The 26,498-nt window shown below is 53.0% G+C and overlaps 1 protein-coding gene across 1 annotated transcript in view; it reads right to left on the reverse strand.

Moving 5' to 3' along the window:
* Window positions 1–13,105, reverse strand: part of LOC144950111 (glypican-5-like) — a 58,361-nt gene extending 45,256 nt beyond the window's left edge. The window contains exons 1-2 of the mRNA XM_078880171.1: window positions 9,785–13,105; window positions 4,408–4,569 (exon numbers count right to left, since the gene is read on the reverse strand). Of these exons, the coding sequence (XP_078736297.1) occupies window positions 4,408–4,569; window positions 9,785–10,175 (553 nt within the window). The 5' untranslated portion in view covers window positions 10,176–13,105. The remainder of the gene's footprint in view (window positions 1–4,407; window positions 4,570–9,784) is intronic.
* Between the last annotated feature and the right edge of the window lie 13,393 nt (window positions 13,106–26,498).

Genomic DNA, 26,498 nt, shown 5'->3' on the forward strand with positions numbered 1-26,498 from the left:
CAGCAGCAGCAGCAGTGGCGGCAGCAGCAGCAGTGGCGGCAGCAGCAGCAGTGGCGGCAGCAGCAGCAGGAGGAGGCAGCAACTAAACACAGGCAGAATTTGTCACAGCGGTGACCACGTGGTGGTCGTGATCGTGGTGGTCGTGGCGGTGGTGGCAGTGGTGGTCATGGTGGTGGTCATGGTGGTGGTGGTAGTCATGGTGGTGGTCATAGTGGTGGTGGTGGTCGTGATCGTGGTGGTCGTGGCAGTGGTGGCAGTGGTGGTCATGGTGGTGGTCATGGTGGTGGTGGTGGTCATGGTGGTGGTGGTGGGTCGGGTAAAACAACCCCCTACCTCCTCGTGGTGCCGGACGGGCAACGGTGTCGTGGACAGTGCTGTGGGGGGGAGGGCCAATTCCAATTGGCCTTTCCCCTCATGGCCTCTGTGACCACCATAGCGGCTAAATGGGGGATCTCGACGGGTGCGAGGGGCTGATAACCCCTCCACCTTCAATTAACTACCACTAAACTACGACCAAAACATAAACATTTAATTAACAAGCTTGTGTCGGAGGCCCCGGGGGGACAGGCGTCTATGACGTCTCCTGGACAAACCCCATTTGGCGGAGCCAGGAGATTGAATCTTTACCCTCGGGGCTGCTCCAGAAACAACAAAAAGCCACTACGGGTGGCCACGTGGAATGTTCGAACGCTCACTGCGGAGGAGAGGCTGCCACTCCTCTGTCGGGAGCTGGACCAATACCGCCTGGATCTCTGTGGAATTCAGGAGGTCCGGTGGACCGGCTCTGGCTCATCTCAGTCAGTCGACCCGTGGCACCTGCTGGTTCTGCCCCGTGACCTCCTGCCAGCAGGCGTTCGACACTTCACGTGGCAGCCTCAAGGTGGCTGTGTGTGGGTGGCGGTGTCGATTTTTCATGGAAGGCACAAAGCGAGTCTCTCTAGAATGGAACCAGAAAGGCGACTTCAACACGCACTCCGCGGCTGCGCGGCGGTGAAAAAAACACGAGACGAGAGGGGACCGTGCCAATACAAATATATATAATAAATAATAAAGTTCTAACACATTCCTGCGGAGGGAGCTGGTAGGAACGTTGGGTTGCTCGGTCAATGGCCAGGGTCAACGGCGGCGTGGTGTATTCTACAAATATGGCCGACTGTGAGGGCGGGCACAAGCCGGCGTGAGTAGGTTAAACGTTGAGTTTTATAAGGGCACCACGGGGTGACCAGCCCCTCCCCACCCAGCCCCACCCCTCCAACCCCCCACCCAGCCCCACCCTCCCCACCCAGCCCCTCCCCACCCTCCCCACCCAGCCCCTCACCACCTTCCCCTCCCCACTCAGCCCCACCCTCCACACCCAGCCCCTCCCCACCCTCCCCACCCAGCCCCTCCCCACCCTCTCCACCCAGCCCCTCCCCACCCTCCCCACCCAGCCCCTCCCCACCCTCCCCACCCAGCCCCTCCCCACCCTCCCCAACAAGCCCCTCCCCACCCTGTCCACCCAGCCCCTCCCCACCCTCCCCACCCAGCCCCTCCCCTCCCTCCCCACCCAGCCCATCCCTGCACGACGGACGGACACAACAATCCCCTGTGGGCTGGTGTAACCAGGAGGTTCCTGCCAGTATAAATGAACATATTTAGATGTCTACATAAATCTGCAGCGTGGAGGCCACTGCGATTCCGAGTGCACACGGCGAAGGCGACGTGGAGGAGGAATGTTAAAGGGACGTCACGGAGCTTTGCGGGACGGCCCCATGTGCATTCGTACCGCCTGTGTGTGTGTCTGTGTGTGTGTCTGTGTGTGTCTGTGTGTGTGTGTGTGTCTGTGTGTGTGTCTGTGTGTCTGTCTGTGTGCGGGGAGCGGTAGTGTAGCGGCTGCGCTACGAACCTGGCGACCCGGGTTCGATTCCCACTCACGGCCAACACCGGTGACGATTACCTGAACCGGTCCTGGGACTCCCCTAGGTCGACTCAGCCTCAAATAAGTACCAGGTGCGGTGTGTAAACATCGCCACTAGTGAGACAAAGGCGGCCGGGCGTGGTTACTGGCCACCCACCCCCTCGTGTGCCGTGCCGGCCTTCCCTCGCCACCGTGATGATGATGATGATGAGAGAGAGAAACACGCAAAATCTAAATATACAGCAGCAGGCCTCAGGGTCGGGATCGAACCCACGACCTCCTGTACACCAGTGTGGGCGCTGGCTGGGCAAAACTGGACACGTCTGCGTTCAGGCTGCCATCAGCTGGCAAGGGTCCGGTTACACGCGGGGGGGGGGGGGGTGCGGGGGGGGGTGCGGGGGGGGGGGGGGGTGCGGGGGGGGGGTGAGGGGGGGGGGCTCGCTGGCAGTACCACGCAGTGCCGGACGAAGCTTGTGCCGGGGCCTGTAGCACGATGTTGTAAAGGGGCAATAAATAAATAAATAAAAGCTCTTTGATATTAAAACACAGAAATGTTTTCATTGCATAGTTCAAGTAATTGTCGTTGTTTCATTTGCTATACCGGCCAGATAATACGACAAATCGCTCACCTTAAACACCCAGTCGTTCATAAAAGTTGACACCCGGGTATTGCATGTCAGGAATCACATCCTTTACAGATGGGATCAAATCAAGGATTTTGTGTACTGTGCTGAAACGAACCTGGATCTTGTGTTTGTTTAAGATTTTGGAAATCTTTTAGGTAACCCCTGCTATGTATGGCAAAGTAATGGTTTTGGTTGTCTCCCCATGGCTGGGGAGACAGCTTTGCGGATTGTACGGTCAGAATATCCGTTCATCCTGAGGGCTTGTTGTACGTGCTCCAGCTCACTGGCTAGGTGATGCTGGTCGGAGACACGGTGCAGTGTTTTGATGAGGGAATTCTTCTGTGCTGGATGGTAGCTTTAGCACCATCCAGCCTAGAACTGCATCGCAGCAGGGAGGCTGTTACGTCGCAGCAGGGAGGCTGTTACATTGCAGCAGGGAGGCTGTTACATCGCAGCAGGGAGGCTGTTACATCGCAGCAGGGAGGCTGTTACATTGCAGCAGGGAGGCTGTTACATTGCAGCAGGGAGGCTGTTACGTCGCAGCAGGGAGGCTGTTACATTGCAGCAGGGAGGCTGTTACGTCGCAGCAGGGAGGCTGTTACATCGCAGCAGGGAGGCTGTTACATCGCAGCAGGGAGGCTGTTACATTGCAGCAGGGAGGCTGTTACATCGCAGCAGGGAGGCTGTTACGTCGCAGCAGGGAGGCTGTTACATTGCAGCAGGGAGGCTGTTACATCGCAGCAGGGAGGCTGTTACATTGCAGCAGGGAGGCTGTTACATTGCAGCAGGGAGGCTGTTACATTGCAGCAGGGAGGCTGTTACATCGCAGCAGGGAGGCTGTTACATCGCAGCAGGGAGGCTGTTACATCGCAGCAGGGAGGCTGTTACATCGCAGCAGGGAGGCTGTTACATTGCAGCAGGGAGGCTGTTACATCGCAGCAGGGAGGCTGTTACATCGCAGCAGGGAGGCTGTTACATCGCAGCAGGGAGGCTGTTACATTGCAGCCAGACATCGCTTTACAAGACACGGTGCCGGCCACACACACACCACTTCGACAGGACACAAGCCACAGTCGCATCTGCGTGCAGTCGTCGGTGTTTCAACATCGGCGGTCTAACCCCAGTGTTCTCACCACAATGTGCTCACATCGCTCAAAACACACGGACAAAGACAAAGATCCCCCGTGTAGCCTTCGCGGACTGTCGGGGCAAGTGCCGTCCGCGAGTAAGCACCTACGAAGGCCGGCACAGCGGCACGCAACGGGGTGGGTGGGGGCACCACGCCCGGCCGCCTTTGTCTCCCCCACTGTTGGGTGTGTATGTATCGGTGCGTATGAATCACTGTGTGAGGAGCGGTGGCCCAGTGGTTAGCGCTACGCTGCGCTGCAAACACGGCGACCCGAGTTCCATTCTAGCTCACGGCCAACGCCTGTGACGATAATCTGAAGAGGTCCTGGCCCTCCCCTAGGTCGACTCGGCCTCAAACGAGTACCCCGGTGCGGCGTGTATACATCGCCACTGGGGAGACAAAGGCGGCCGGGCGTGGTGCTGACCACCCACCCCCCTCGTGTGCCGTGCCGGCCTTCATAGGTGCTCGCTAACAGCACTTGCCCCTACAGCCTGTTAAAGGCTTTCGGGGGTCTTTGTACCACTGTGCATGCATCGATGCGTATGTAGCAGTGTGTGCATATCACTGTGTATGTATCGCTACGCATCATCTTGCACACCCCACCCTGCACCACACCACCCTGCACGCACCACCCTGCCAGCCCCACCCTGCACTCACCACCCTGCACGCACCACCCTGCCAGCCCCACCCTGCACTCACCACCCTGCACGCCCCACCCTGCCCGCTACACCCTGCCCTCCCCACCCCCGACTCACCGGCGATGGCTGCGGCGTTGCCCGCCACGAGCAGCTTCAGCGCGGAGGAGGCTGAGCGCATGGCGTGGCTCAGATCCCTGCGGGCCGCCACCACGTAGCGCTCCTCCATGCGCCGCGTGCAACACGACCACTCGCCCGCCACGCACACCTGCAGCTCGGAGCCTGCGCCCGTCACGGTGGGGGCATTGGGTCATCAGGGCGAGGTCGCAGGGGCATTGGGTCATCAAGGCGAGGACACGGGGGCATTGGGTCATCAGGGCGAGGTCAGAGGGGCATTGGGTAGGAGCGCACGATCATTCACCCGGCCATGCACACTCGCAGCTCGGAGCCTGCGAGCATCACGGTAGGGGAGAGGGGGCATTGGGTCATCAGGGCGAGGTCACAGGGGCATTGGGTCATCGGGGCAAGGAGACGGGGACATGGGTAGGAGCGCCCAATCACCCGGCCACACACCCGGCCACACACCTGCAGCTCGGAGTCTGTGAGCATCATGGTGGGGGCATTGGGTCAGTAGGGGAAGGTCACAGGGGCATTGGGTCATCAGGGCGAGGTCACAGGGGCATTGGGTCATCAGGGTAAGGTCACAGTAGTATATATACGGAGTCGGATCTCTTTGGAATTTTTCATTTACTTGATACAGCGAGCGTGCTGTGACGGTTCCACCTGAAGACGGAAGCTTGTGTTGCCTCCGAAACGTCGTGATCTTTATTTCATTTTTATTTTACTTTTTATTAATTTTAATTTTTTTTACCTACGTGACTTTACCGAAAAAAACCTAAGAATATGAATCATTGCAGTCACGAAAGCTTCAAATCTAGAATTAATATCTCAACAAGGTGGCTTTATCATCACGTGGGAATTTATGGGAGCAAATTTTTTTTTAAATAATCTAAACTCGAGTTTCTAAATGCGGACGGAAAAAGCGGAGGACCCGAAGGGAAAATTGAATCCACGCGGCCACGGAGAAAGAGGCACCGCAAACTCCAAATCTACAGCAGCAGGCGTCAGGGTCGGGATCGAACCCACGACCTCCTGCACACCAGGCGAGGGAGCTAACATCTCCTAGCCACCGTGATGATGAAGGGAGAGAAACACGCAAACTCCAAATACGCAGCAGCAGCAGGCGTCAGGGTCTGGATCGAACCCACGACCTCCTGTACACCAGGCGAGGGAGTTAACATCTCCTAGCCACCGTGATGATGATGGGAGACACGTAAACTCCAAATATACAGCAGCAGGCATCAGGGTCGGGGTCAAACCCACGACCTCCCGTACACCAGGCGAGGTAGTTAACATCTCCTAGCCACCGTGATGATGATGATGAGAGAGAGACACGCAAACTCAAAATATTCAGCAGGTGTCAGGGTCGGGATCGAACCCACGACCCCCCGTACAGCTGTCGAGGTAGTTAACATCTCCTAGCCACCGTGATGATGATGAGAGAGAAGAGAGACACGCAAACTCCAAATACACAGCAGGCATCGTCAGGGTCGGGATCCAGGTTCGGAGCGCAATGTGCTAACCGCTGCGCCACCGCTCCCCCCCCTCCTCCCCCACACTGCAACACGTGTACGTTGCCATTCCAACGAATTCGTATTTTTTGGCTTCTGTTACCTCTGTCGGCATTTTCCGGCCGTTGCCCAAACACAAATTACACACAGATTTGTGTGCATATTTCATATTGGTGTTTGTGTGTAAAGTGTGTGTGTGTAAAGTGTGTGTGTAAACTCTGTGTGTGTGTAAACTGTGTGTGTGTGTAAAGTGTATGTGTGTAAACTGTGTGTGTGTGTGAACTGTGTGTGTGTAAACTGTGTGTGTAAACTCTGTGTGTGTGTGTGTAAAGTGTGTGTGTGTGTGTGAACTGTGTGTGTGTAAACTGTGTGCGTGTCAACTGTGTGTGTGTGAACTGTGTGTGTAAACTCTGTGTGTGTGTGTGTGTAAAGTGTGTGTGTGTGTGTGTGAACTGTGTGTGTGTCAACTGTGTGCGTGTCAACTGTGTGTGTGTGAACTGTGTGTGTGTGTGAGTAAACTGTGTGTGCAAACTCTGTGTGTGTGAGTTTATGAGAGTCACGGCCAACACCAGTGACGATTATCTGAACCGGTCTTGGGCCTCCCCTAGATAGACTCAGCCTCAAATAGTGTGGTGTGTAAAAACATCGCCACTGGGGAGACAAAGGCGGCCGGGCGTGATTCTGGCCACCCACCCCCTCGTGTGCCGTGCCTGCTACTCGCTAACAGCACTTGCCACGTGACAGGCTACACGGAGGCGCCTTTGTCTTTGCCTACGAGAGTGTTGGAGCGGTGTTCGCTGACAACACTTGCCCCGACAGTCTGCGAAGGCTACACGGGGCATCTTTGGCTTCGCGGGGGGAGCGGTGGCGCAGCGGTTAGCGTCGCCTCATTACGAACCCGGCGATCCGAGTTGGAATCGGGCGCGTGACCAAGATCGGACCTGCTCGAACGGCATCAGTAAGGGGCCGCCCATAAATGACGTCACGCGATTTGGGATGATTCCCCCCCCCCCCCCATCGTCACACGGCGTCACAAAAAGTCAGACCCCCCCCCCTCAAATATCACGTCACAAAGCTCTGCCCCCCCCAAAAAAAATAAAACATGCTTCAATTCGCTTTAAACTATTGTCGTTGTAGTGCGTATTTAATGTGGCGCTGCACTCTGATGTTGTAGGAGAAAACATTCATTAAAAAGTCTATTTAATTAAGCAGAACGTGTCTATATTTATTTAAAGTTGAGCATTTCGATGTGACGTCACCTTTCTCAAACCCCACTCCTCCCCCCCCCCCTCGTCACACATCGTCACAAATGTCTGACCCCCCCCCGCCCCCCGCCCCCCCAGGTGCGTGACGTCATTTATGGACGGCCCCTTACCACCTGGTCGTAAAATCAACGATTGGATTTTTCACTTGCAAAAAAGTTGAAGCCGGCGTCAGACGCGTGGCCAACTCCTGACTGCTGCTGTCACGGTCATTAGAGCTTTCGATATTTAATTTATCGCGGCAGCAAAAGGGTCCCTTGTCACACACACTTTCATATTTAGCGCGCCGACACAGACAGACAGACGCGCCCTTGATGCCCACGCCGTTCACAATTGCCAGCATTGTTCAAACATCGGCGTCATAATTCGTCACCATCATCAGCAGCAGCAGCAGTGTGTTCATCATCATCAGCAGCAGTATCATCATCATCATCATCAGCAGCAGTATCGTCATCATCATCATCAGCAGCAGTATCGTCTTCATCAGCAGCAGTATCATCATCATCATCAGCAGCAGCAGTAGCAGCAGCAGTGTGTTCATCATCATCAGCAGCAGTATCATTATCATCATCAGCAGCAGCAGTGTGTTCATCACAATCATGAGCAGTATCATCATAATCAGCAGCAGTATCATTATCATCACCATCAGCAGCAGCAGCAGCAGCAATGTGTTCATCATCAGCAGCAGCAGTATCATCATCATCAGCAGCAGCAGTGTGTTCATCATCATCAGCAGCAGTATCATTATCATCATCAGCAGCAGCAGTGTGTTCATCACAATCATGAGCAGTATCATCATAATCAGCAGCAGTATCATTATCATCACCATCAGCAGCAGCAGCAGCAATGTGTTCATCATCAGCAGCAGCAGCAGTATCATCATCATCATCAGCAGCAGTATCATCATCATCAGCAGCAGTATCATTATCATCACCATCAGCAGCAGCAGCAGCAGCAATGTGTTCATCATCAGCAGCAGCAGTATCATCATCATCAGCAGCAGCAGTATCATTATCATCATCAGCAGCAGCAGTGTGTTCATCATAATCAGCAGCAGTATCATCATCAGCAGCAGCAGTGTGTTCATCATCATCAGCAGCAGTATCATTATCATCATCAGCAGCAGCAGTGTGTTCATCACAATCATGAGCAGTATCATCATAATCAGCAGCAGTATCATCAGCAGCAGCAGCAGTGTGTTCATCATAATCAGCAGCAGTATCATTATCATCATCATCATCAGCAGTGTATTCATCATCAGTAGCAGCAGTATCATTATCATCATCATAATCAGCAGCAGTGTGTTCATCATAATCAGCAGCAGTATCATTATCATCATCATCAGCAGTGTGTTCATCATAATCAGCAGCAGTATCATTATCATCATCATCATCAGCAGCAGTGTGTTCATCATAATCAGCAGCAGTATCATCATCAGCAGCAGCAGTAGCGTAAACTATCTGTGTGAAAGAACCAAAAATCCAAAATGCAGTTCCACTGTGTTTGTGGGTTTAGCTATTGGGCGGGGAGCGGCGGTGCAGCGGTGCCGCAGTTCGATTGCCGCTCGCGAACCGGTCCACGAGCCTCGCCTAGGTCGACTCGGCCTCAAACGAGCCACGGGGGAGACAAAAGCGGCCGGGGCGTGGTGATGCCTCCCCCCCTCCTACCCCCTCGCGTGCCCTGCCCACCTGCACAGGTGCTGCTACTCGCTAACAGCACTTTGCCCACGCAACAATCTGTTCAAAAGCTATCCGGGGGATCTTTGTCTTTGTGGTGGTCGTGGTGGTGGTCGTGGTGGTTGTGGTAGTCGTGCTCGTGGTGTTGGTGGTGGTGGTCGTGGTGGTGGTGGTCGTGGTGGTGGTCGTGGTGGTGGTCGTGGTGGTGGTGGTGTTGGTGTTGGTGGTCGTGGTGGTGTTGGTGATGGTCGTGGTGTTGGTGGTTGTGGTGTTGGTGGTGGTGGTCGTGGTGGTGATGGTCGAGGTGTTGGTGGTGGTGGTCGTGGTGTTGGTGGTCGTGGTGTTGGTGGTGGTGGTCGTGGTGGTGGTGGTCGAGGTGTTGGTGTTGGTGGTCGTGGTGTTGGTGGTCGTGGTGTTGGTGGTGGTGGTCGTGGTGTTGGTGGTCGTGGTGGTGATGGTCGTGGTGGTGGTGGTCGAGGTGTTGGTGGTGGTGGTCGTGGTGGTGATGGTCGTGGTGGTGGTGGTCGAGGTGTTGGTGGTGGTGGTCGTGGTGGTGATGGTCGTGGTGGTGGTGGTCGAGGTGTTGGTGGTGGTCGTGGTGGTGATGGTCGTGGTGTTGGTGGTCGTGGTGTTGGTGGTCGTGGTGTTGGTGGTCGTGGTGTTGGTGGTGGTGGTCGTGGTGGTGATGGTCGTGGTGGTGGTGGTCGAGGTGTTGGTGGTGGTGGTCGTGGTGGTGATGGTCGTGGTCGTGGTGGTCGAGGTGTTGGTGGTGGTCGTGGTGGTGATGGTCGTGGTGTTGGTGGTCGTGGTGTTGGTGGTGGTGGTCGTGGTGGTGGTGGTGGTGGTCGTGGTGGTGGTGGTCGTGGTGGTCGTGGTGGTGGTGGTCGTGGTGGTCGTGGTGGTGGTGGTGGTGTTGGTGGTGGCTTACCGGGTTGTGGGACGTCTGGAACCCACTTGACGGGGCCGATCTCGCGGAGTTGAAATGCCGTGCGGACTTCCTGGCAATTGGGAGAGTTCACCTGCACTACGTCACCCCCTCCACCTCCTCCACCTCCATCACCTCCACCTCCTCCACCGTCAGCCAGGGGTTCACCACCACCCCCTCCACCTCCACCTCCTCCATCTCCTCCACCTCCTCCACCATCAGCCAGGCGTTCACCACCACCGCCACCATCTCGCCCGGCGGTGTCCAACTCAGGCTGCCGACTCAGAGGCGCTTCCGTGGCGCGCGACGCCGACACGGCCAGCGAGAGGCACAACAACACGGCGAGGAGATGCAGATGATGGAGAAGATGTCGCCTTGGCGCCTTGAGCTTCATGGTCGTGGTGGTGGTGGTGGTGGTCGTGATGGTAGTGGTGGTCGTGGTGGTGGTGGTGGTCCTGGTGGTGGTGGTGGTCAAGCCTGATAAGTGCTGTTTTTGATGAAGGCAGCAAGGAGTGGTTCGTGTTGGTTGTGATGGAGATGATGATGATGGTGGTGGTGGTTGTGTTGGTTGTGATAGATATGATGATGGTGGTGGTGGTGTTGGTTGTGATGGAGGAGATGGTGGTGGTGGTATTGGTATTGGTTGTGATGGAGATGGTGGTGGTGGTGGTGGTATTGGTTATGATGGAGGAGATGGTGGTGGTGGTGTTGGTTGTGATGGAGATGGTGGTGGTGGTGGTGGTATTGGTTATGATGGAGGAGATGGTGGTGGTGGTGGTGTTGGTTGTGATGGAGATGGTGGTAGTGGTGTTGGTTGTGATGGAGGAGATGGTGGCGGGGGTCACGATGGAGATGCGGGGTGATGGTGGTGATGATGGTGTTGAGAGCGGTCGTTGTGATGGAGGTGATGGAGATGGTGGGTGTTTGTAAGAGTGATGATGGTGCTAGTGGTGGTGATGGTGGGTCTTGGTGGTTGTAGACAGAGGAAGAGGTGATGGTGGAGATGGTGATGGTGATGTTGACAGCGATGGCCTTAGCGATGGTGTTGATGGTCGTCAAGGTGAGTAACGACGCGACGGCTGATGGGCGCTATCGTGGGTTCGGGGTGTGCGTGATGATTGTAACGGGATTGACGGTGTTGGCTGTGATGGAGATGGTTGTGCTGGTGGTGCTGGTGGTTGTGATGGTTGTGATGGTGGTTATGATGGTGATGATGATAACAGTGGTGATGATGCTTGCGATGGATGGATGATGGTTGCGATGGTTGCCGGTGGTGATGTTAAAGCTGAGTATATTCAGTATTTACCCTAAGCTAGCTTACAGCGTGATGTGCTATCTATAACCACAATCTCAACATCGGTAAATCACGAACTCCTATCGCAACGCCACGTCAAAATCGAGCCATACTACAAACCAACATGGTCGTAACTACAGACCGAATAGACTAACAGAGCTAAAACAAACTCATAGGATTTCCGCCCGATGCCATATAAATCACATGCCCAGCCGCCGCTGCCGACGATGATGACGATGATTGCTAAAATCTCGCACGAAATCTATTCAACCTCCTCGGCTATGTTTGAGCGGTGTGGGGGGGGGGGAAATCGCCCGACTTTGTGTCCGTCGAATAATTTAATTGCCGGAAAGATGAACACGACCATCGTCGGTACGCCCTATCGAGACTCGTCGCGGCGAATAAAGCCGACGATGTAAGTCGACGCCACCGCCGTTCGTACGTTCACGATGTCAGACGCTCGCCCTAGACAAACTCGCATCGCTCTTTGCACGAATCGGCTAATCGATTTAAGTCGTGCATTGTGTGTGTGTGTTTTTTTTATGTTTCGGTTAACTCGTTAATAGGAAATATAACATACACGAGATATCAAACAGTATCCGAACACAGTTACGCTTTGGTCAAAGTTAACATCTTCGCAAATCGGGTTCACGTGGACTTAGCGTGATATCGGCATTGGGGCTGTCGCGTCAATTAAGATGTATGCGCTATCGTCGATGCGATGTGAAACCGCATGGACTTCTGAGTTGTGATGACATCTAAGAGACAAGTTACTGCAATGGCAGAGTAATGTATTGTAATAAACTACTGCTATAGACTCATAGACACTGCTGTAGACTCCTGCTATAAACTCAGACACACTCATATAGTGAGGCCTACTCCTATAGACACCTACAGACAAATCCTATAAACTCAGACACACTCATATAGTGAGGCCTACTCCTATAGACACCTACAGACAAATCCTATAGACTCAGACACTCATATAGTGAGGCCTACTCCTATAGACACCCACAGACAAATCCTATAGACTCAGATACACTCATATAGTGAATCCTACTGCTATAGACACCCACAGAAAGCTCCTATAGACTCATAGGCACTGCTATAGTGAATCCTACTCCTATAGACTCCTATAGACCACTCCTATAGACTCAGACACACTCATATAGTGAAGCCTACTCCTATAGACTCCTAGAGACTTGTAGACACTGCTATAGTGAAGCCTAATCCTATAGACGTTCATAGAAAAACTCCTATAGACTCAGACACACTCATATAGGGAAGTCTACTGCTATAGACACCCATAGACAAATCCTATAGACTCATAGACACAGCTATCCTGAAGCCTACTCCTATAGACGTTCATAGACAAATCCTATAGACTCAGACACACTCATATAGTGAAGCCTACTGCTATAGAAGTTCATATAAAAACTCCTATAGACTCATTGACACTGCTATCCTGAAGCCTTATCCTATAGACGTTCATAGACCACTCCTATAGACTCAGACACACTCATGCAGTGAATCCTACTCCTATAGACGTTCATAGACAAATCCTATAGACTCAGACACACTCATATAGTGAAGCCTACTGCTATAGACACCCATAGACCACTCATATAGACTCAGACACACTCATATAGTGAAGCCTACTGCTATAGACAAATCCTATAGACTCATAGACACTGCTACAGTGAAGCCTACTGCTATAGAATTAATAGAAACACTCCTATTGGCTCATAGACAACGCAGACATCGGCGGACCAAGTTTCCCGAGTGAAGCGACCACAGAGATCCGTTCCCCTCCTGCTTGTTCCGTTCCCGTTCCGACGCTGCCGGCCGCTGCTGAACGCTCAAGCCAAAGGCAAAGGCGCCGCCGTATGGCTAGCCTCGATGTGGGTGGAGGGCAAAGTGCTAAGAGAACGCGGACGCACGCGCACGCTGAGCGAAGTGAACCCTCCCGGCAACTGAGTCCAGCGCAGTGAACTTCTACCCAGAGGTTTAAAAGTAGCTTCGCTCGGAGGGGGGAGGGAGTGATGGGGAGGGAGGGGAGGGAGTAGGGAGTAGGGGGAGTAGGGGGAGGGAGGGGAGGGAGTGATGGGGAGGGAGGGAGGGGAGGGAGTAGGAGGGAGGGGAGGGAGTAGGAGGGAGGGGAGGGAGGGGAGGGAGGAGAGGGAGTAGGGGGAGTGAGGGGGTAGGAGGGAGGGGAGGGGGAAGGGGGAGGGAGGGAGGGAGGGGAGGGGAAGGGGGTAGGGGGTAGGGGGAGGGAGGGGAGGGGAGGGAGGGAGGGAGTGGAGGGGAGGGCCGGACTTGGTAGAGAATGTCCAATCAGCCTCTTTACATCCATTGGCCGCTGTAGGAGGAATGTGGCTCTGTGTGTGTGGGTGTGTGAAGCGTGGTGCGTGTGGTTGTGTGTGTGGTGTGTGTGGGTGTGGTGTGTGTGGGTGTGTGTGGTGTGAGTGTGTGGTGTGGGTGGTGTGTGTGTGGTGTGTGTGGTGTGTGGTGTGGGTGTGTGTGTGGGTGTGTGGTGTGTGTGGTGTGGGTGTGTGGTGTGTGTGGTGTGTGGTGTGGGTGGTGTGTGTGTGGTGTGTGTGGTGTGTGGTGTGGGTGTGTGTGTGGGTGTGTGGTGTGTGTGGTGTGGGTGTGTGGTGTGTGTGGTGTGTGGTGTGGGTGGTGTGTGTGTGGTGTGTGTATGGTGTGGTGTGTGTGGTGTGTGGTGGATGTGGTGTGTGTGTGGTATGTGTGTGTGGTGTGTGTGTGGTGTGTGTGTATTGTGTGTGTGGTGTGTGTGGGGTGTGTGTGTATTGTGTGTGGTGTGTGTGGTGTGTGTGTATTGTATGTGGTATGTGTATTGTGTGTGGTGTGTGTGGTGTGTGTGTATTGTGTGTGGTGTGTGTGTGGTGTGTGTGTGGTGTGTGTGTGGTGTGTGTGGTGTGTGTATTGTATGTGGTGTGTGTGGTGTGTATGTGTGTGTGGTGTGTGGTGTGTGTGTGTGTGGTGTGTGTGGTGTGTATGTGTGTATGTGTGTGTATGTGTGTGTGGTGTGGGCGGTGTGTGTGGTGTGTGTGTAGTGTGTGTGGTGTGCGTGGTGTGTATGTGTGTGTGGTGTGTATGTGTGTGTGGTGTGTGTGGTGTGTATGTGTGTATGCGTGTGCGGTGTGTGTGGTGTGGGTGGTGTGTGGTGTGTGTATGTGTGTATGTGTGTGTATGTGTGTGTGGTGTGTGTATGTGTGTATGTATGTGTGTGAGTGGTGTGTGTGTGAGTGGTGTGTGTGGGTGTGTGTGGGGTGTATGTGTGTGTGTGGTGTGTGTGGTGTATATGTGTGTGTGGTGTGTGTGGTGTATATGTGTGTATGGTGTGTGTGTGTGGTGTGTGTATGTGGTGTGTATGTGTGTGTGGTGTGGGTGGTGTATGTGTGTGTGTGTGGTGTGTGTGTGTGGTGTGGGTGGTGTGTGTGTGTGGTGTGGGTGGTGTATGTGTGCATGTGTGTGTGGTGTGTGTGTGTGGTGTGTGTGTATGTGTGTGTGGTGTATGCGTGTGGTGTGTGTGTGGTGTGTATGTGTGTATGTGTGTGTGTTATTGTATGTGTGTGTATGTGTGTGGTGTGTGTGGTGTGTGTGGTGTATGCGTGTGGTGTGTGTGTGGTGTGTATGTGTGTATGTGTGTGGTGTGTGTGTGGTGTGTATGTGTGTGTATGTGTGTGGTGTGTGTGGTGTGTGTGTATGTGTGTGTGGTGTATGCGTGTGGTGTGTGTGTGGTGTGTATGTGTGTGTATGTGTGTGGTGTGTGTGGTGTGTGTGTATGTGTGTGTGGTGTATGCGTGTGGTGTGTGTGTGGTGTGTGTGGTGTGTGTGTGGTGTGTATGTGTGTGGTGTGTGTGGTGTGTGTGTGTGGTGTGTGTGTGGTGTGTGTGTGTGGTGTGTGTGTGGTGTGTGTGTGGTGTGTATGTGTGTATGTGTGTGTGTGTGTTATTGTATGTGTGTGTATGTGTGTGGTGTGTGTGGTGTGTGTGGTGTGTATGTGTGTGTATGTGTGTGGTGTGTGTGGTGTGTGTGTGTGGTGTGTATGTGTGTGTATGTGTGTGTATGTGTGTATGTGTGTGGTGTGTGTGGTGTGTGTGGTGTGTGTGGCGGCCTGGCGTGCTGCTGGCCACCCACCCCCTCGTGTGCTGTTCCTTCATCGGTGCTGGCTAGCAGCACTTGCCCCAGCATTCTGTTAAGGCTACACGGGGGATCTTTGTCTTTGTCTCTGCAGGGGTTCAGGCTGTGGTGGTGTTGGCTGCTACAGTCTTGCTCTGCGTTCTGTAACTGGAATATATATATAATTAATACTCGGGACATTCGCCAATAACACAACTGTGTGGACTTGAACGAACATAAATGTATCCAATATAATCGACGTTTCAGGCAATGCCCCTTCTGAATGCAACTGGGATGTTTGATGACAGATCGACAGAATGGCACGGATGATGCTGATGCTGCTGATGATGGTGATGCCGATGTTGAGGATGATGCTGATGATTGCTGTAATGTATAGTGTTGCTGATGATGATGATTGCTGTAATGGATGATGATGGTGATGCTGTTGATGATGATGGTTATTGTAATTCATGATGCTGCTGATGACGCTGTAATGAAACTGATGATTGCTGAAATGGATGATGATGATGCTTCTGTTGCTGATGATGACACTGATGATGATAATAATGCTGGTAATGATGATTTCTGTTGGAATGTTTTAATGCTGATGATTATTGCAATCGATTAAGTTGAAGTTTCAGCTGATGATGATTGTCGCAATGCGTGCTGATGATGATATTTTAGTACGTTTGGCTACGTACGGTGCGAAAGAAGTTCAACATACATTGACACTGCTGATGACGATGGTGATACTGCCGCTGCTGATGATGGGTCTAACGATGAATTAAAATTATTTTGCTAATAATATCATTATATTGTTGAAATGCTGCTGATGCTGATACATTTTAGGTAATTATGATGCTGCTGATGATTTGTTCTTATCACGAACGATGCTTATGGCGATTATACCGCTGCTGATGATGATGGTTCATCGTAATTACGTTAACGTGTGTGAAAATTCGGCGTGTGAATGGTAGAGCGCACAGAGAGCCAGCCTATTGCTCCTGTAGCTTCATTTGGCGGTTCAGCGTTAACGACAGAGGGCTCGCAGAGTCAGACTGGAGGCTCCCATAGAGCTGAAGCTTTAAGCTCATAGATCCAGTACAAAATCTCAGCTGTCTTGTGAGGTTCCACAGATCCAGAACCAAGTCTCAACTCTCTCTGTGAGGTTCCACAGATCCAGAACCAAGTCTCAGCTTCCTCGCGAGGTTCCACAGATCCAGAACCAAGTATTAGCTCTCTCGTGAGGTTCCACAGATCCAGAACCAAGTCTCAACTCCCTTGTGAGGTTCCACAGATCTAGAACCAAGTCTCAACTCCCTTGTTAGGTTCCACAGATCCAGAACCAAGTCTCAACTCTCTCTGTGAGGTTCCACAATTCTAGAACCAAGTCTCAACTCTCTTGTGAGGTTCCACAGATCTAGAACCAAGTCTCAGCTCCCTTGTGAGGTTCCACAGATCCAGAACCAAGTCTCAACTCTCTCTGTGAGGTTCCACAGATCCAGAACCAAGTCTCAGCTTCCTCGCGAGGTTCCACATATCCAGAACCAAGTATTAGCTCTCTCGTGAGGTTCCACAGATCCAGAACCAAGTCTCAACTCCCTTGTGAGGTTCCACAAATCTAGAACCAAGTCTCAACTCCCTTGTTAGGTTCCACAGATCCAGAACCAAGTCTCAACTCTCTCTGTGAGGTTCCACAATTCTAGAACCAAGTCTCAACTCTATTGTGAGGTTCCACAGATCTAGAACCAAGTCTCAGCTCCCTTGTGAGGTTCCACAGATCCAGAACCAAGTCTCAACTCTCTCTGTGAGGTTCCACAGATCCAGAACCAAGTCTCAACTCTCTCTGTGAGGTTCCACAGATCCAGAACCAAGTCTCAACTCTCTCTGTGAGGTTCCACAGATCCAGAACCAAGTCTCAACTCCCTTGTGAGGTTCCACAGATCTAGAACCAAGTCTCAGCTCCATTGTGAGGTTCCACAGATCCAGAACCAAGTCTCAACTCTCTCTGTGAGGTTCCACAGATCCAGAACCAAGTCTCAACTCTCTCTGTGAGGTTCCACAGATCCAGAACCAAGTCTCAACTCTCTCTGTGAGGTTCCACAATTCTAGAACCAAGTCTCAGCTCCCTTGTGAGGTTCCACAGATCCAGAACCAAGTCTCAACTCTCTCTGTGAGGTTCCACAATTCTAGAACCAAGTCTCAACTCTCTCTGTGAGGTTCCACAGATCCAGAACCAAGTCTCAACTCTCTCTGTGAGGTTCCACAATTCTAGAACCAAGTCTCAACTCTCTCTGTGAGGTTCCACAGATCCAGAACCAAGTCTCAACTCTCTCTGTGAGGTTCCACAATTCTAGAACCAAGTCTCAACTCTCTCTGTGAGGTTCCACAGATCCAGAACCAAGTCTCAACTCTCTCTGTGAGGTTCCACAGATCTAGAACCAAGTCTCAACTCTCTCTGTGAGGTTCCACAATTCTAGAACCAAGTCTCAACTCTCTCTGTGAGGTTCCACAGATCCAGAACCAAGTCTGAACTCTCTCTGTGAGGTTCCACAATTCTAGAACCAAGTCTCAACTCTCTCTGTGAGGTTCCACAATTCTAGAACCAAGTCTCAACTCTCTCTGTGAGGTTCCACAGATCCAGAACCAAGTCTCAACTCTCTCTGTGAGGTTCCACAGATCTAGAACCAAGTCTCAACTCTCTCTGTGAGGTTCCACAATTCTAGAACCAAGTCTCAACTCTCTCTGTGAGGTTCCACAGATCCAGAACCAAGTCTGAACTCTCTCTGTGAGGTTCCACAATTCTAGAACCAAGTCTCAACTCTCTCTGTGAGGTTCCACAGATCCAGAACCAAGTCTCAGCTTCCTTGTGAGGTTCCACAGATCTAGAACCAAGTCTCAGCTTCCTTGTGAGGTTCCACAGATCCAGAACCAAGTCTCAACTCTCTCTGTGAGATTCCACAGATCTAGAACCAAGTCTCAACTCTCTCTGTGAGGTTCCACAATTCTAGAACCAAGTCTCAACTCTCTCTGTGAGATTCCACAGATCTAGAACCAAGTCTCAACTCTCTCTGTGAGGTTCCACAATTCTAGAACCAAGTCTCAACTCTCTCTGTGAGGTTCCACAGATCATGTTGCTCCCTTTGGGCTCCGGGCTACTAACATCTTGAGTCTCGCGGTGCGACACAAAGTCCCCCAGGGTAGATACATCACCAGGGCCGTGTCACCGTCGGCAGGTGATCTGCTTGCCCGAACCCGCGCGGTGAGCCATGGTGACATTCAGCAGAACGGTAATGCCACCGGTACTGCGACCCGGCACATATCATTGTCGTACCACCTCAGCGCACAGATGCCAGTTGCCCAACAGGTGGCACGACCAGAGTGTACGCGTGTGAGTAAGTTGGGTGGCCGCTGTGGGTGAGCGAGTGGGTGAACGAGTGGGTGAGTGAGTGGGTGGCTTGGGAAAGGAATGAGTGACTGGGTGAATGAGTGGGTGAGTGAGTGGATGAGCGAGTGCGTGGACGAGTGGGTGAGTGAGTGGGTGGACGAGTGGTTGAGTGAGTGAGTGCGTGGATGAGTGGGTGAGTGAGTGGGTGGGCGAGTGGGTGAAGGAGTGGGTGGACGAGTGGGTGAGTGAGTGGGTGAGTGAGTGGGTGGACGAGTGGGTGGGTGAGTGGGTGAATTACTAGGTAACTTGGCCAATGAATGAGTGAATGGGCGAATGAGTGAGTGACCAAGTGGGTGGGAGAGTGAGTGGGTGAATGAGTGGGTGGGTTAGCAAAGGAATGGGTGGGTGAGTGAATGGGTGAACGAGTGGGTGAGCGGGTGGATGGAAAGGTGGGTGAGTTACTGGGTGAGTTGGCAAAGGAATGAGTGACTGGGTGAATGAGCGAGTGAGTGAACGAGTGGGTGAGTGGGTAAGTTACTGGGTGACTAGGCAAAGGAATGAGTGACTGAGCGAGTGAGTGGATGAGTGAGTGAACGAGTGGGGGGGGGGGGGGGTGAGTGGGTGAGTTTCTGAGTGACTTGGCAAAATGGATCAGTCACTGGGTGATCGAGTATGTGATTGAGTGGGTGGCTTACTGGGTGATTTGGCAAATGAATGAGTGACTGACTGAGTGAGTGGATCAACGAGTAGGTGAGTGGATGAGTTACTGTGTGACTTAGCAAATGAGTGAGCCGATGGGTGATTGAGTGGGCGAACGGGTTGGGTGAGTGCGTGAGTGGATGACATACTGAGTGAGTTGGCAAATAACCGAATGACTGCATGAGTGAATCAGCGAGTGGGTGGGTAAATTAGTGGGTCGGATTACTTGGGCGATGAATGAATTTGGTGGATGGCGAAGTGAATGAGCAAACGAATGAATACCGAATCGGGTGAGTCAAATATAGACTCATCGAGCCAGACTCTGGCTCTTGCAGGTTCAATATCAGGGCAATGCCCTCGGCTCACAGAAGAGCCATCGAACGGTTCCGTGTTCACTGCAGAGGGCTCTTGGAGCGAGGAGCCAGACTACTAAGGCTACCCCGAGTCCTCGTTTCGAGATGCGACTCACTCAGCACCCCCCTCCACCCCTCGCTCGGTCGGGTGGGTTAGCGACTGGCACAGCTGAGCGTTGCTGTGGCATCAGCCAAATGTGTAAACGGGGCGGTACGTGGCGGATCCCTCGGGAGAGAAATGACGCGAGACATTTCTCGCGGGGCCGGGGCCTCGCACTGAGGTCACAGTCCCAGGCACAAAGCCCACTTCACTGCGGCGGGGGTTTATGAACAAAAAAAGTTGGAATGAACTAATTTTCAGAAGTATGCGGCGTTGTGGTTTTTTTTGTCCAAAAATAACACAGTCATCATCAGCAGCAGCAACAGTGCTTGTAGCAGCAGCAGCAGCAGCCGTAGCCGTCATCAGCAGGGAAATAAAACTATTATCGGCAGTAAAATCGTTATCATCAGCAGCAGAAATATCATCATCAGCAGCAGCAGCAACAGCAGGAAAATAAAACTATTATCGGCAGTAAAATCATTATCATCAGCAGCAGAAATATCATCATCAGCAGCAACAGCAGTAGTTGTAGCAGCAGCAGCAGCCGTCATCAGCAGGAAAATAAAACTATTATCGGCATTAAAATCATTATCATCAGCAGCAGAAATATCATCATCAGCAGCTACAGCAGCAACAGTGGTTGTAGCAGCAGCAGCAGCCGTCATCAGCAGGAAAATAAAACTATTATCGGCATTAAAATCATTATCATCAGCAGCAGAAATATCATCATCAGCAGCTACAGCAGCAACAGTGGTTGTAGCAGCAGCAGCAGCCGTCATCAGCAGGAAAATAAAACTATTATCGGCATTAAAATAATTATCATCAGCAGCAGAAATATCATCAGCAGCAGCTACAGCGGCAGAAGCAAAAACGATTATCGGCATTTAAATCATTATCATCATCAGCAGCAGTAACAGTATCATCAGCAGCAGAAATATTGACCGAAGAGTATACAATATCAGCATCAGCGGATACAGCGGCACAAGAAAACGATTATCAGCATTGAAGTCATTACCATCATCATCATCAGCAGCAGCAGCAATAGCATAGGCGGTAGCAACAGTATCATCAGCAGCGAAGAGTGATCAGTGTCATCATTAGCGGCACCATCATCATCATCACCACCAGAACAGAAAAATCGTCATCAGCAGCAGCTACGGCAGTAAAAGGAAACTCGTATCAGCAGTACAATCATTATCAGCAAGCAACAGCATAGGCAACAGCAGCATAATCATCAGCAATACTGGCAAGAAAAATGATGGATAATATCATCAGCACCACCACCATTATCATCGGAATCATCATCATCATCAGCAGCAGAAGAAGAAAGAGCAGCATAATCATCAGCAATAGCAGCAACAGAATCATCATCATTTTGCATTCCTGCTGAGCACTGGTTCTAGCAAAGCCTCGCCTTGCTGCTGATGAGAGACTGGATGTTGAAACAGGTCCACAGAGAGAAAACAAACACATTCCTTGCGGAGGGAGCGGGTAGGAACGTTGGTCAATGGCCAGGGTCAACGACAGCGTGGTGTATTCCGCAAATATGCGCGACTGTGAGGGTGGGCACAAGCCGGCGTGAGGAGGTTAAACGTTGAGTTTTATAAGGGCACCACGGGGTGACCAGCCCCTCCCCACCCAGCCCCAACCCTCCCACCCTCCCCACCCAGCCCCTCCCCACCCAGCCCCTCCCCACCCAGCCCCACCCCTCCCACCCTCCCCACCCAGCCCCTCCCACCCAGCCCCTCCACACCCTCCCCACCCAGCCCCTCCCCACCCTCCCCTCTCCACCCAGCCCGACCCCTCCCATTTTTGGATGCACACCGGACGGACGGACACAATAATCCCCTGTGGGCTGGTGGAACCAGGAGGTTCCTACCAGTATAACTCCCAGGTGTAAGGGGCCCAACGAGTGGCTGATGGGATCGGTGGGTCAATTATCTCCAAAGACAAAGATCCCCCGTATAGCCTTAACAGACTGTAGGGGCAAGTGCTGTTCGCGAGTAGCACCTAAGAAGGCCAGAACGACACACGAGGGGGTGGGGTGGCCAGCATCACGACCGGCCACCTTTGTCTCCCTCATTGGCGATGTTTGCTACACACTATACCAAGTAAGCTATTTGAGGCTGAGTCGACCTAGGGGCGTCTCGTAGGGACAGCTGAGGCTAACCGCTGCGACACTGCACCCCAACACTAACAATCTCACCCTCTCACACAACAACAACCGCCATTCGCCACTAAGTGGCGGTGACGTCACCACGACTCTTGTGCCAGGCCATGTGCACCTTGAGGCCACGTGAAGTGTCGAACTCCCGCTGTCAGGAGGTCACGGGGCAGACCCAGCAGGTGCCACGGGTCGACTGACTGAGATGACCGAGACGACTGGCTGATGCACCACCTGTGCCCCCTACTGTGCCAACTTGCTGTGCTTTAGCCACCCGGCGCTCCGCTTGTTGTTGTGAGCGTCGCTCCTCCCCTATCCGTCGTTGTTGGAGGGCGACTGCCTCCAAGTGCCCAGTAGCAGCGTCCTTCACGAGCCTCCTCCACAGAGGCCGATCTTGACACCGCTGGTACCAGTCATCGGCAAGTCCACTCAGCTCCACGTCCTCCTGTACCACATCACTCCATCTCTTCTCTAGCCCGTGCCGCGCCCGTTTAGCCCCCTCGATCCGGCCGAACAAAGCTGTTTAGGCATGCGGTGGCTGGGCATGCGGGCTACATGACCCAGCCAACGCAGCCTTGCCTGCCAGAGGAGCTCACCGATGGGACTTTGTCCAGATCTCTCAAGGATCTGTGAGCTCACACAATCCAGTCTGGTTAAACACAGGATGGCTCGTAGGCAGGCCAGCCTAAATGTTTCTAACCGGCAAAGATGTTCCATTGGGGGGTTCGTGTTTTGCAAGCATAGAGGAGGGCATGACCAAGGCCAAGAAGACCTGAAGCTTCGTGTGGAGCGACAGACCAGGTCACATCCAGACCAGGTATTGACAACTCTCCACTCTGTTCACAACTGCCCCAATCGGGAGTTGTTTGGGTGGAGTGTCCGATGGCACAAAATACCCAGGCAGGTGCTAAGTTTTGGTGGGGCTGATGGTAAGGCCCCACCTCTTAGTGGCACGCTCCAGATTCAGCAGCAGCGCCTCTAACTCCTCCTCCGAGTGAGCAGCAATCACCAGATCATCGGCATACATAACGTGGTTGACCAATAGGGAGCCATCCCTTGATCGCAACCGGGCATCTATCAACCTCCTAATTGTATCTGTACCATATGGAAATTCCTCTGGTACAGCCATCGAAGGTTTCACGAACGACGTGGTCGAAATAGATCTTAAATAACGTGGGAGCCAGAGGACATCCCTGTCGCACCCCAAGGTGAACAGTGAATGGCTCCGACTCCCAGCCTTGTAGTTTAACCGGGGCCTGCCCATCATTGTGAAGGTCCTTAATGATCGTGAGCAGAGAGTCAGGGACTCTGAAAGCACGAAGAACAACCCAGAGCCCAGGCCTACTGATGGTATCATAGGCCTTGACCAGGTCAATAAAGCAGAGATGGTAAGTCTTGTTGTAATTCCCGACACCTCTGCTGCAGCAGACGGAGAGAAAATATGGCATCTGTGCAGGACCGATCTCGATTTGAAGTTTTCGTGACTGCAGGGAGCCATGCTCGTTGGTTCTTTCGGTAAAGTCACGTGGGGTAAAAAATGAAATAAATAAAATCACGACGTTTCGATTGCAACACAAGCAATCGTCATCAGGTGGGAAAACCACAGCAAGAAAAACAAAACGTTGCTTAAGTGGGAGAGAGATTACCTCTATAACCTCTCACCACGGCATCTCTCTCCCACTTCGGCGAAACATGTTCTTGCTGTGGTTTTCCCACCTGATGATAATTGCTTGTGTTGCAATCGAAACGTCGTGATTTTATTTATTTTATTTTATACCCACGTGACTTTACCGAAAGAACCAAAGAGTATTGTATTCAGGACCGCTTTGCAATGGGAGCAGGTGGGGCGGTTGGGGTGGGGGTGGGGCGGGGGTGGGGTGGGGTGGGGGTGGGGCGGGGCTGGGGGTGGGGTGGGGGTGGGGGTGGGGTGGGGCTGGGCGGGTGGGACGGGGCGGGAGGAGTGTTGTGGGGTGGGGTGGAGGGGTGGAGAGGTGAGTGGGGTGGAGGGGTGGGGTGGAGGGGTGGAGAGGTGAGTGGGGTGGGGTGGGGTGGAGGGGTGGGGTGGAGGGGTGGAGGGGTGAGTGGGGTGGGGCGGGGTGGAGGGGTGAGTGGGGTGGGGTGGAGGGGTGAGTGGGGTGGGGTGGAGGGGTGGAGGGGTGAGTGGGGTGGGGCGGGGTGGAGAGGTGAGTGGGGTGGGGTGGAGGGGTGAGTGGGGTGGGGTGGAGGGGTGGAGGGGTGAGTGGGGTGGGGTGGAGGGGTGAGTGGGGTGGGGCGGGGTGGGGTGGAGTGGTGGGGCGGGGTGGGGTGGAGGGGTGAGTGGGGTGGGGTGGGGTGGAGGGGTGAGTGGGGTGGGGTGGAGAGGTGAGTGGGGTGGGGTGGAGGGGTGAGTGGGGTGGAGGGGTGAGTGGGGTGGGGCGGGTGGGGTGGGGTGAGCGGGGTGGGGTGGAGGGGCGAGTGGGGTGGGGTGGGGTGGAGGGGCGAGTGGGGTGGGGTGGAGGGGTGAGTGGGGTGGGACGGGGTGGGGTGGAGGGGTGCGTGGGGTGGGACGGGGTGGGGTGGAGGGGTGGGGTGGAGGGGTGGAGGGGGGTGGGGTGGGGTGGAGTGGGGCGGGGGGGTAGAGTGGGGCAGGGCGAGTTGCGGGGTGGGGTGGGGCAGGCCGGCGTGGGTGGAAAAAATTAGAATGGGGCTGACATTTCACATCAACAGCTGTTTCTTATTATTCGTGTTAAAGAAGGTGGGGGGATGCTTAGAGGGGGTAAAGGGGGGGGGGGTAGAAAGGGGGTGGGGGGGGCATTTAAACACCAATCACTTTGAAACACAAAAAAATAAACTGCTACCCCACCCCTGTGTATGTGAGTGTGTGTATGTGTGTATGTGAGTGTGTGTATGTGTGTATGTGAGTGTGTGTATGTGTGTATGTGAGTGTGTGTCTGTGTATGTGTGAGTGTGTGTCTGTGTGTGTGTCTGTGTGTGCGAGTGTGTGTATGTGTGTATGTGAGTGTGTGTGTGGATCTGAGTGCGTCTGAGTGTGTCTGTGTGTGTCTGTGTGTGTATGTGAGTGTGTGTGTCTGTGTGTGTCTGTGTGTGTCTGTGTGTGTGAGTGTGTCTGTGTGTGTCTGTGTGTGTGTATGTGAGTGTGTGCGTCTGAGTGTGTCTGTGTGTGTATGTGTGTGCGTCTGAGTGTGTCTGTGTGTGTCTGTGTGTGTGTATGTGTGTGCGTCTGAGTGTGTCTGTGTGTGTGTATGTGTGTGCGTCTGAGTGTGTCTGTGTGTGTCTGAGTGTGTGTTAGTGTGTGCGTCTGTGTGTGTCTGAGTGTGTCTGAGTGTGTCTGAGTGTGTGTATGTGTGTGTCTGAGTGTGTCTATGTGTCTGAGTGTGTCTGTGTGTGTATGTGAGTGTGTCTGAGTGTGTGTATGTGAGTGTGTGTGTGTCTGAGTGTGTCTGTGTGTGTATGTGAGTGTGTCTGAGTGTGTGTATATGAGTGTGTGCGTCTGAGTGTGTGTGTATGTGTCTGTGTGCATGCGGGGTGAGCGGTGGCGCAGTGGTTAGCGCGCTGTTACTTCGAATCCCAGCGGCCAGCCGATCTCGATTCCTGCTGATGGACAACATCAGTGAGGATTATCTGAACCGGTCCCAGGCCTCCCCTAGATCGACTCAGCCTCAAATGAGTACCCGGCTGCGGTGTGTAGTAAACGTCGTCACTGGGGAGACAAAGGCGGCCGTGCGGGCGTGGTGTTGGCCACCCATCCCCTCGTGTTACCGTGTCGACCTTCATAGATGCTACTCGCTAGAAAGCACTTGCCCCAACGATCCGCTAAAGGCTATCCGGGGGGATCTTTGTCTTTGTGTTGCGTGCGTGCACTGGTGGAGCGGTGGTGCAGCGGTTAGCGCTACGCTGCGCTACGAACCCGGCGACCCGAGTTGGATTCCCGCTCACGGCCAACACCGGTGACGATTGTCTGAACCGGTCCTGGGCTTCCCCTAGGTCGACTCAGCCTCAAATGAGTACCTGGTGCGGCTTGATACTCCGACTGATGCTGCTACTGTTGTGGAGTGACTCATGCAGCCAGCTAAGGCTGCAGAGTTTGGTGGTACGTGTTGTTGACGTCGTTTATTGTGAAAATTCGGTCCCAGTTCCTATGAACTGCACTGTTTCCTTGCTTTTATGGCTTTATTTTGGTGATTTTCGATACGTTTTTTGGTTTGGCCATGTTTGTTTGTTGTAGTACAGAGTTAGACTGATGGCCTTAATCTAAGTTGTCTTGTGGTTGTTGTTGTTGTTTGACTTGCATCCCACTGGGATTTCTGCACACAGCGTCGGTGTACGGTGCTTTTTCTGCAATATTTTGCCGTCTTTTCTTGGATTTTCTGTTTGCACTCAGTCGCATAGTCACTTTAAGATGTTTTCTTGTTCATGTTTTTGTTTTTTTGTTTGTTGCGGTTGCACCCGAGTCAAGAGCCGAATGGCTCACATGGCTATACCTCTTCTTGGTTATTTCGGTAAAGTCACGTAGAATGAAAATAATAAAATAAAAAAAATAAAAACATTATTTTATTATCTTTTATTTTTTTAA

The sequence above is a fragment of the Lampetra fluviatilis genome, chromosome 56 (assembly GCF_964198595.1).
Source record: "Lampetra fluviatilis chromosome 56, kcLamFluv1.1, whole genome shotgun sequence".
Lineage (NCBI taxonomy): Eukaryota > Metazoa > Chordata > Hyperoartia > Petromyzontiformes > Petromyzontidae > Lampetra > Lampetra fluviatilis.